The 10,909-nt window shown below is 37.3% G+C and overlaps 1 protein-coding gene and 1 pseudogene across 1 annotated transcript in view; one reads left to right on the forward strand and one right to left on the reverse strand.

Annotated features, from left to right (window-relative positions):
* Positions 1-7,611, reverse strand: part of ETNK1 (ethanolamine kinase 1) — a 48,763-nt gene extending 41,152 nt beyond the window's left edge. Inside the window, exon 1 of the mRNA XM_054591331.1 lies at positions 7,204-7,611. Coding sequence (XP_054447306.1) covers positions 7,204-7,359 — 156 coding nt within the window. The 5' untranslated portion in view covers positions 7,360-7,611. The remainder of the gene's footprint in view (positions 1-7,203) is intronic.
* On the forward strand, positions 1,148-1,261 carry LOC129085155 (uncharacterized; annotated as a pseudogene).
* Positions 7,612-10,909: the final 3,298 nt, after the last annotated feature.

Consider the following 10,909-nt stretch of genomic DNA (forward strand, 5'->3'; position numbering starts at 1 on the left):
CATCAATGTGTGAGAGAAACGGACTGGTTGCCTCTCACATGCCCTCAAACTGGGGACCTGGTCCACAACCCAAGCACGTGCCCTGACTGGGAATCAAATCTTTTGGTTTTCAGAGTGAAGCCCAATCCACTGAGCCACACCAATCAGAGCTCACATACAATTTTAATTCATCTATTTAATCCATAATGGTTTCCACCCCCTATATTAACTTAGCATCCGATAGTGTATGATAACCACTAGTTTCAAAAGCAATGTCCTAAGTGATCACTTATCCCCTAATTCAAAGTATTTTCTTCAACCTATCTATGGCTGCTTACTCCGGCCCCTACTCTAAAAAATATACACTATAACTCACCTACTTAAAAACATTCAAGGGCTTCCAATTATGTCCTACATAATACCATCTCCTTAATGAGGCACAAAACCTTCTTATATAACCACTCTTCTTCTCAAAAATCAACTTAACTTCCTTTATGTTCGCCCAAAATACTCAGTCTAACTTTATGAAATACTTTTATTTGTACTTTCTGATAACTTTCCTTCAAAGCTCAGCTCAGGTGCCCTCCTATATGAAGCCTTCCCTCCTACATTTTCCCATGCCTACCTTCTGCTACAATTAGGTGCACAAACCACTGTTGTTAACAATTAGTATTATACCTAGTACAAAAAAATTACATGTCAGGTTTACTAAATTTTAGTAGCTTACAAATCTTTCAGATCAAATTTTCCAACTATAAATGCGGGGAGGGGCTGGGAGGAGTTAGAGGTGAGAGATGGATCCATGTAACACTAAAACATGCTATATATAATTTTATACACTTAATTCTCAGGATATTCTATTAGTAGTAACGTAGTATTAGTAATAAAATTAGCATTAGTAGTATAGTAGTGAAGTAGTGATGTAGTAGCAAAATTCTGTAATTCTGTTTTCCAAGGTACATAGTAATGTCATTATTTTATAGTTTTTAAATATGCCAAAGGTTTCAAATGACTGGGATGAGGATTCAAAGACCATCCTCTTCCACCACATTACGCTGAGGCCCCCGAAAGGTGAAATGGTTTTAGTCCAAGTCACACAGCTTAATACTCAAAAATGAACTATCACATTATGCTTCTCTTTTTAGTTACAGCTTAATAAAATGCATGAGCGTGATCACTTCGGCAGCACATACATATACTAAAATTGGAATGATACAGAGAAGATTAACATGACCTCTGCACAAGGATAACAATGCAAATTTGTGAAGTGTTCCATATTTTAAGAAAAATACATGGGAGCTCTTGGGAACTGTCCTGCCTGGTTTCAGAGACTGCAGCCTTGCCAACATGCCAGAAGGCCCAAAGGCTGGAGCTGAGCAAGGCGGCCTTGGGAAAACAGGCCAGAGGAGACAAAACCTGTCCCCCTGGTAGAGGTGCAGCCACTACCTCCCTCACATCACCCTGCTTGGCCCCGCAGGATGGCTGGTTAGTCAACAACGGGTAAGACCTCTCGATGGCAGGGGCAACCTAAGACAGGCCCAGTTGCATAGAGGCCATCAGGGAAGGAGTGGGGGGACATGGAGATGGGGCAAAAGACTGTTACCCCTCAGCTTTGTCAGGTATGGAGTCTTCATTCTATCTGAAAAAAATCTCCTTATATCTTGGCTGCTTTGTTCCACCTGCCTGACCAGGTCACTGAAACAATACTAGAGGCAGGTACAGCCCTAAACCGGATCAGGTGGTTACAGGGGGCAATTAGGCCTGGAAAAGGAATGCATTAAATCCTATGAAATCTTCTTTGCTAAGAATGCCTTTGAGTTGAACAGCACTGGTGTTTGGATTCTCAGTATAGGATGAGTTTATTTTCCTAGATTTCAGGGCCCAATGGGCTTCACTCTGCTTACCTGACCTGACTCAGAAAGACTCCTGTAATCCCTTTACTGTTATCATTGAACCATATCTCCTTCCTTTAAACATTTCTGTTTATCACTGATTGATGAGCTTAATGCACACACTTTGTATCTCTATACGAAGGAAACGCAATAAAATCCACTTCAAGAGAACGTCTTGGGCATTCTCCACTGGAGGGAAGAGCTACCCCCTCACCTGACAGGAAAATCATGTCTGGTTCAGTTTATTTATTCATCCCCGGTGACCTAGGAGCCTCTGGGGGACCAGGTATGCCCCTCAGGGAGCCTATCAAACAATACACACCTCTTAGCCACAGACAATAGTCTTAGGTCCTGCCATCCACTCAAATACCTTGTTCTTATGAGACGCTGAGAACAAAGAGAAGAAATAGAGAACAAAAACCTGGACTTAACCATTGATATCAAAAATTAGGGTAAATAGTCCTGGCTGGCGTGGCTCAGTGGATTGAGCGCTGGCCTGCAAACCAAAGGGTCAACAGTTCATTTCCCTAAATTGCAGGCCAGGTCTCCAGTAGGGAGTGCATGAGAGGCAACCACACACTGATGTTTCTCTCCCTCTCTCCTTCCTTTTCCCTCCCTAAAAATAAATAAATAAAATCTTTAAAAAAGAAAAAAAGTTATATTAAACAAAAACTATGACCCCTCCCCCATATGTATCTATAGGACTCAAGTTTCCTATAAACATTATATCCTTCTGGGAACCCTTAATATATTACTTAAATTTATCTAACACTGTTCATAAACTTTTATCATGTAAAGGAACAAACTCATCTTTATAAAAATGGGAAGAGATATTAATTATATTAGAACACCAAAAGAGACACAATTTAAAAGAGCAACTAGATAATCAGATTTTGATTCCTCATTAAAATAAAAAAATCAAATAGTAATATTCAAATAAAAGGAGTTAAGAGATTTTTAATAGAATTTTTCAATAACTATCTCAAACATAGTTAAAGAGGAAGAAGGGAACAAAAAGGCTATGTAGCTACATAACCTAACACAAGTACTGGTTTTGAAGACAGTGCACATATACTTAAAAATAAATAAATAAAGAGATTTCAGGACTGCGTTCAAAAACTTGTACTATAGCCCTGATCAGGGAGCTCAGTTGGTCAGTATCGTCCCCATAGCCATGGCTGCGGGTTAGTAAATCCAGTCAGGGCACATACAAGAAACTAAGGAATGTACCAATAACTGGAACAAACACTGATGTTTCTCTCTACCCCTCTTTCTAAAAATCAATAAAAATTTTTTACAAAACTTGTACTACAGCAGAACAGTATGCGTTTTAAGGAGTTTTGTGTAAACTTTATACATGCACACTTTTCTGTAATTATTTAATTTGTACATCATGCTGGGAATTTCTAAGAACAGATGCGCTGTTTGCTTTTTTGATTTGGGCATCTAATATATAGCAGGTGCTCAGTAGTGTTCAATAATTATCACAAGAAACAGCATTTATTTCATTCGCACAAAAACCTTCTGAGGTAAAAACAACAGGATCCATTTTACAGCTAAGGATACTGAAGCTTACAGAAGTTAAGTAACTTGACCAACATAACACATCTAGTCAAGTAAAAAGCACGTACTCAAAACCAGCACTACGTTCAAACCCCATGTTCTGGAGTGGTATAATATAGTGTTTATTGAAAAACTAAGTTAATAACAAGGTACTATATAGCAACTGATCTCATTAGACCCTATAAACAAGAATAAATGTGTTAGCTTTATAGTGTCACATAATAATTGGGGTCTTTCTATCCTAGCAGGCCTTTCCCATCATCTACCATAGGTCCCAAGTTATTTAAAAAAAAAAAAAAAAAAAAACAGTTCACAAGTTAATGGAAAAAACTGTCCAATATTGCAGAGGAAGATCCAGAGACAAAATACAAGAATTTTCCAAACACTGATTGGTCCACCATATTAGAAGAAAAACAATTTTAAGGACCTCCAGAGAATTATTCCATTGGGCCTAAAAGATCTCTCTTGATTCTTTATTCTTTTTTCTAGAACTATCCAAAGAAATGAAGATAAACCAAAACTCTACAGCTTCATATAAGACAGGGAGTTGCTACATAACGAAAGGAAAGCTGTAGTAAATCCCTTCTCTAAAACAATGTTACACGTGTAAAAAGTAATGCAAATTTACATTCAGGAGAACTACAACAAAATCTTTTTTATGTACTAAAGCTTTTATTTTTAAGGAATTATGCAGTGGCTCATTGGGTGAAGCAGGAGCCTGGAAACCAAAAGGTTACCGGTTCGATTCCCTGTTGCAGCACATGCCTGGGTTGCAGCCAAATCCCCAACCAGGAGTGAGCATGAGGCAGCCAATCAATGTTTCTCTCACACATCGTTCTCTCAACCCTCTCTCCCTTCTCCTCTCTGAAAATAAATAAAATCTTTAAAAAAAAAAGAAATTAATTTTACACAGAAATGGCTTCCCTACTTTAATCATAATATACGAACATAAACTCTTCTGGATCAAAGAGTAATAATTAATAAGATGGGTTCCCATCCCAGATCTGCTATTTACAAACTGCAAGTTCAATTTCATTAACTATAAAATACATATTAAAAGTCTAGATCTACCTCACAGGATTGTTTTGGAAGAATGTATGTGGAGTGCTTTATAAAAAGTAAAATATTAAATAGAAAGCACTGCAACTAGTATTGTTTATACCTACTATGCCTATTATAAGATATTACATTCCAAAGAACTCATCACCTCTTTTATACTTTATTATTTAATCTTGTACAAATAGGGAAACCAAGTAATTAAATGTGTTAAAACCCTATCTAAAATGATATATATTATTCCATGTGTCCTTAAGTTTTGAGCAAAGACCAGGCCCTCTATCATTTTAACTGCATTGAAGTCTTTTTTTGACTGCTTCTGGATTTTCCCATATGTTCTGAATAGTTCAGCTGGTAGGAATAATTGCCAGGTTTAAAAAAAAAAAAGTATTGCTAGGTACATTTAAAGCATATTTTAAATCATGTAAAAATTTTAGAAAAAAAGATTTGACAAGAAATCTTTTTATAGATATATATTGATATATATCTATGTATCTATACAGCTGATCTGTCTTAATCTGGTGAGTATATGATACATAACTTCCCCTTCTGAATTTTGAGGTATGATTTTTATTTTTTATTTCAATAAAAAATTTTTAACAAATTTCCAAATGAATTTACTAGGCAAATCCCAAAGTGTCATAAAAGCAGTTTATAATGACCTAAAATGTGGAAGTCAAATTTAAAATGAGATGAATAACCATCGATTCAGCTTAGTTGTCCCAGCTTCTGAATCAAAAGCTTTGCTTGCACATAGAAAAATTGTATTTCTAATAATCATTCTGAGGGCAAAACAAGTAGTGGTATTTACCTTTATTTACAAATAAGTTTATTAAAAAGTTTGAATTATGAGGCCAAAGGTCTTAAAGTCAAAAGTTGCTACATAGATAGAAGACAAGATGCAATCCCAAGGACTCACCAACAACCAAAAAGTTTTATATTTCCACATTTTTGTCCCTTTTTAAACTATAATCTGGCTTTACTTCTCTGAGCTTCAAGGAAGGAAGGAAGGGAAGAAGGCAGGGAGGGAGGGAGGGAGGGAGGGAAGGAGAGAGGGAAGGAGGGAGGGAAGGAGGGAGGGGAGAAGAGGGGAGAGGAGAGGGGGGAGGGGGGAGAGAGAGAGAGAACCTATGTAAATGGTTGTTTGGGGGATTAAATGATAAAAAATACTGATCACATAATTCAAACTTGGCATACAGGACCTCAGGATGCCTACTATTACTGTTCTACAAACGAACTCCAGTCTTCAAAGACTCAAACTTTAAAATCTCTTCTTAAAAAGTAACTGGTTTGTCAGAGCTAGAGTTTACTAGGAAGTAGTATGGCTTTAATCAATCTGTTTAATTTATAACTGACAGACTACAAGTCATTTTAATAATACAAAAATCTATAATTAACTACACATAAGTTAATGAACAATGAACTAAAGAAGTCTGGGGTTTCAGTTAATTTAATTTTCCTTAACTAAAGAAAAATCAATCATTTGGATTCACACTGTCGTAAATAGTTGGCTAATAAACACTTCATTTAGGTTTCAAAATTTCTAACAATTTTTTTCCAAAACACATGGGTCCTTTAAATCTGCTCAAAACTCTTCTAAGCAATAAAAACTGAAACTAACACTCAAGGAAGCCTGAGTGTCAGGAACTGTTCTGGGCCCTAGGGCAATGTTCATGTTTTATTCATCTTTGTATATAGGTGGCTACTTTAGCAAAGAATCTGAGATATGTTAAGTCAATTACATTGCTGAATCAATTAGTCAACAAAATAAGGCCGATTATTTGGCTACTTCAGTGATAGTCTTAACATTACTTCTCAGATTTGAAAACTCCAAATACCCTAGTCTTTAAAATTACTTTGTGGAAAAGGTGGTTCATTTTGTTATATAGTTCCTGAAATTCCAAAAGTTAAAAACAAATTAGTATTCAAAATAAATTTCATGTATACGAAATCATAATTTATTAGAAGTACTAGAAAATGCTTAGATTAAGAACTTGTTCTCCTAGCTTTTGTCTATCTCTGAATACAGTGGCTCAAGAAAAATATTCACAAGCCACTGAGGATTCTAACATCAGATAGTGTTAATTTCACTAAGATAAGCAAAAAAATTAATATCGATCCATATAAAACAAGGTGTGTAGTGCTGCCTAAGAACCCAATCTAGTAATGCATGACCGTGGTTATTTCTTTGGGATCGAGTAGTCCCCAATTCAAGGATCTGAGAAGGTATAACGCAGGGTGAGGCATCGATGGAGGTAAGTCGCTGGGGGAGGGGAGGAAAAGGAAAAGATCAGAGAGGATTAATTACTGCATTATTTACGAAAGGATAAGAGAAGGTTGCTTGGGCCGAAAGGCGAGGACCCTTAACAAGGGAATTGGAAAGGGCTCGTTTTGCATTTAGAATGGACAAGGCAGTGGCAGGAGGGGGTCAACTATCCACAGGAATCCCCCGGGTGTAGAGTGGGTTCGTCACTTACGTGGCCGGTTTTAGACAGAGGAAATATGCCCCCATGACTACTTCAACAAGCGATTGTGAAGAAGGGGGAGTGACCTTCCTCGGCACGAGGAGGAAATACAGGGTCACTTCTCAAAGGGCTAAAGGAGAAGATGTTCCCGTGGGTCCTCCTCGGTGATCTAGGAATACAAGGGATTGTGAAAACCTCAGGGCCGTGTCCGGGTTGTGAACGAGGGAAGGCTGAGGTGTGGGCGTTACCTGCAGGGTCACCTCCTGAGGATCCCAGTGCGGCCGCAGGTGTTGCAGGAGGCTCAGGGCCCCTTCCCGGCAACGTTGCTCCTCCTGATCCTGAACCGTGACGTCCAGCTTGGGGACCTCCGGGGAGCCCGACGGGACGTGGATGTAATTGGCCATGGCCCAGGCGACGGTGGAGACTATCACAACGACGACCGCTACGGCGACCACGAGAACGGCGGGCGCCGACAGGCTGGTGGATCCTTCCGTCCCGGGGCGCCCTCGCGGGAGGGCTGGGGGCGCTCAGACTGACGGGCAGGCAGTAAAAGAATGGTTGGAGGAGGGACCCCGCCGACCCGAGTCTGGACAGCAACTGAACCGAGCCGAGGCTGTTCTCGCATAAATTCCTTTCGTCTGCGTTCGACCGCCGGCAGCCGCGCAGCATGCCGGGACTGGCCTGACGCTGGCGTCACGCGCGCGGGGTGGGGCCTCTGCCTGCGTCAGGCACTGACGCCGATTTTATAGCCGCAGGCACAATGGTTCAGTTGACCAGAGCTCCGTTGTTCTACCGTTGTCAGGCTGTTTCTCGTGCTTCTAAACCGAAAAACGCGGGCTCCTCCTCCGGCATGAGCTTGAGCCCATGCCAAGACCCCAAAGGCATTAAAGCTTTAGCTCACCTGATCAGGAGGGTCTTGGAGTCTGGGTTTGAGGTAGGGGATGAGTTTTTCTGGGAAGTAGGGACAGGTCCTGGAGCAGCCTCTGAATTTGGCCTGAGTCTGGGCAAACTGGATTAACTTGGTCGCATTGATCCCTTCAATATTTATTTTTTACGTCAGATGTGGATCGTACTGAGAATTATTCAAGGGCGGGAAAAAAACAGCTTATAGTATGGAATGAAGATAAAAGGGAAGGAAAGGAAAATAGTCTCGGGGCTCACTGTTAGATTGACTGGATATACCTGTTGCAGGGTATCCTTGAGTGGACCTTAAAATGACTACCTTAAAACTTTTAGTCTCCAAGTTTTGTAGCAGCTATTTCTCCTGTTAGGGAAATACTGGAAACTGGACAATTCACAAGTAATTTATTGGGACCTCTTTATTTTCTTCATAATTGATGAAAGTGAACTGAGATCTGACTTCTTAATCTATGTCTTCCCTATAACACTTAGGACATGGTGAACAGATTTGTTAGTGGTAAATTAAATCACTAACCGGATTCAGTTTAATTAACATTCAAAATGTTTAATTACCTCATTAACATGAGTTTGCATCCTGATTTTCAGAAAAACTTACCTTCGTAAGTCACAAAATAAATAGCTCACTATCCATATTGGTTAACAGCATAAACTGAAAAAGAGGGAAAAGAAAATATAGTTTCATAATACAGCAAGTAAGTAGATTCAACATTTTCCAGACTTAGGCATTTATTTTTTTTTTAAATCATGCACTACAAGAAATACTTGATTATGTGTTCCATCCAATTTGGGGAGAAATAATATACTAATACTTTCATATTTCAGAAGGCATCTCTTATATTTTTGTATAATTTGTAAACTTGACATTTTAAAATTTTTAAACTTTTTGAATTGTAAATGGTTTAATAGCAAATCATTAAAAAAACATTTTGGGAACTGCACAAGTTCGTAATTTTAAGAAACATCCATTAACAATTATAAATAAAACAACAGGTATACCTGAGAAAAAATTAAAGATGTGCAAGACCTCTGTAGATGAAAGTCTATTGATGGAATAATAAACCATATTCATAAATAAGACAAGATACTTAAAGAGCATGGTTTCCACTGAACTAATCAATAACTATATGCAATTACAATTAAAATTTCAACAGGATTTTTCACAGAACTTGCTAAAATGTCATTAAAATTCATACCAAATCTTAAGTTTCAAGAAAAGCTGCTATAATTTTTTGTGGATGAAGGAGTCTTGGAGAATAGGTTGGGAGAACCCATCCAATGAGGATTTATTATATAACAATTTAGGAAGGCATAAAGAGACCAGTAGAACATAAAAAGTGCAGAAAAAGATGAACACGCGTATAAGAACTCTGAATATGACAAAAGTGGCATAAAAATGTAGATGATAAAGGGGTGCTATAATAAATCATAAATTCCTAACTGGATGGATCACAGTGGATAGTCATGCCCATGCCTGTAGCTTCTTAGGGAGAGGCTTTTAAGCCAGCCCTGTCCATTGTTTTCGAGCATCTATGTTAACAAACCTTTGGAATACGAGAAGTAATACCCCTTGAAAGTATAACCACCTTCAAGAGAACACATAATCTTATTAACTATACTATAACCCAGACCCCACTTTCTTTTTCCCACCTTTATGTAATCTTTACATTCCCTCCTTAATTTCAAAAAGCATAAAGAAACTGCAAAACTCATTATGTAGAGCATTTGAGACCTGGCTTCCTTGCAATTGTTGTCAATTTTGGCTCAAATAGACTCATAAAAATTACCTGCAAGGTTGTATGTTTCTTACATTGACAAAAATGAGGAAAGGATAGGCTAGTCAATAAATGGTACTGGAACAATAGTTCTTCATATGGGAAAAAATTTTGATCCATCATTCTGAGTAAAAATTCTAGAAAGTTAAAAACCTAAATGTTATACACAAAACTTTAAAAATATGTAAGATGTCTTTTTTTAATTTTATTTTTCAATGACAATTTTCATTCAATATTATTTTGTATTATTTTCAGGTATACAATATAGTGGTTAGAAATGTCAGTTTTCATCAACTCGATGTATAAATTCAATGCAAATCCCAGCAAGTTACTATATACATATCAACAAACTTATTCTAAAGTTTACGTGGACAGGCAAAAGACCCAGAATAACCAATACAATATTGAAGAACACTGATCAAGGCAGTGCAATATTGGCAAAGAATAGAAACATAAATTAATGGAACAAAATAGAGCCCAGAAATAGATTCACTCAAATATAGTTAACTGATCTTGGAAAAAGAAGCAAAGGCAATTTTATAGAGAAAGGATAATCTTTTCAATAAATGCTGCTAAAACAATTGGACATGCACATAAAAAAAAAAAACTAGACACCTTAATTTAAAAATTAAATTTGTAAAAGTTAATTTCACAAAATTAACTCAAAATGAATCACAGACCTAAATTTAAAACAAAACTATAAAATTCTTGAGAAAACCTAGGAGAAAGTCTAGGTGACCTTGGGTTTGGCAATGAGTTTTTAGATACAACACCAAAAGCACAATTTATGAAATAAAAATCAGTGAGTTGGACTTCATTAAAATTAAAAATTTCTACCATGTCAAGAGAAGGAAAAGGAAAGCCATAGACTGGGAGAAAATATTTGCAAAACATATATATGATAAAAATAAAATTAAAAACTTGTATCCAAAATACACAAAGAATCCTCAAAAGTTCACACTGGGAAAACCACACAATTTAAAAATGGGCAGAGGATCAGAATCTCATGAATAAGATATGCAGATAGCAAACAAGTATGTGAAAACATGTTCAATATCATACGTCATTAGGGAATTGCTACTTAAAACAATGAAGATACCACTACACACTTATTTGAATGGCTAAAATTCAAAATACTGATGTCACCAAAATGCTGATGAAGAAGCAAATGAATAGGAACTCTCATTCATCATTGGTGGGATGCAAAATAGTATAGTCACTTTGGAAAAAAGTCTGGCATATCCTTACAAAGTTAAACATA

This window comes from Pteronotus mesoamericanus, unplaced genomic scaffold, assembly GCF_021234165.1.
Source record: "Pteronotus mesoamericanus isolate MK-2021 breed Mesoamerican mustached bat unplaced genomic scaffold, CSHL_Meso_final scaffold_21, whole genome shotgun sequence".
Classification (NCBI taxonomy): Eukaryota; Metazoa; Chordata; class Mammalia; order Chiroptera; family Mormoopidae; genus Pteronotus; species Pteronotus mesoamericanus.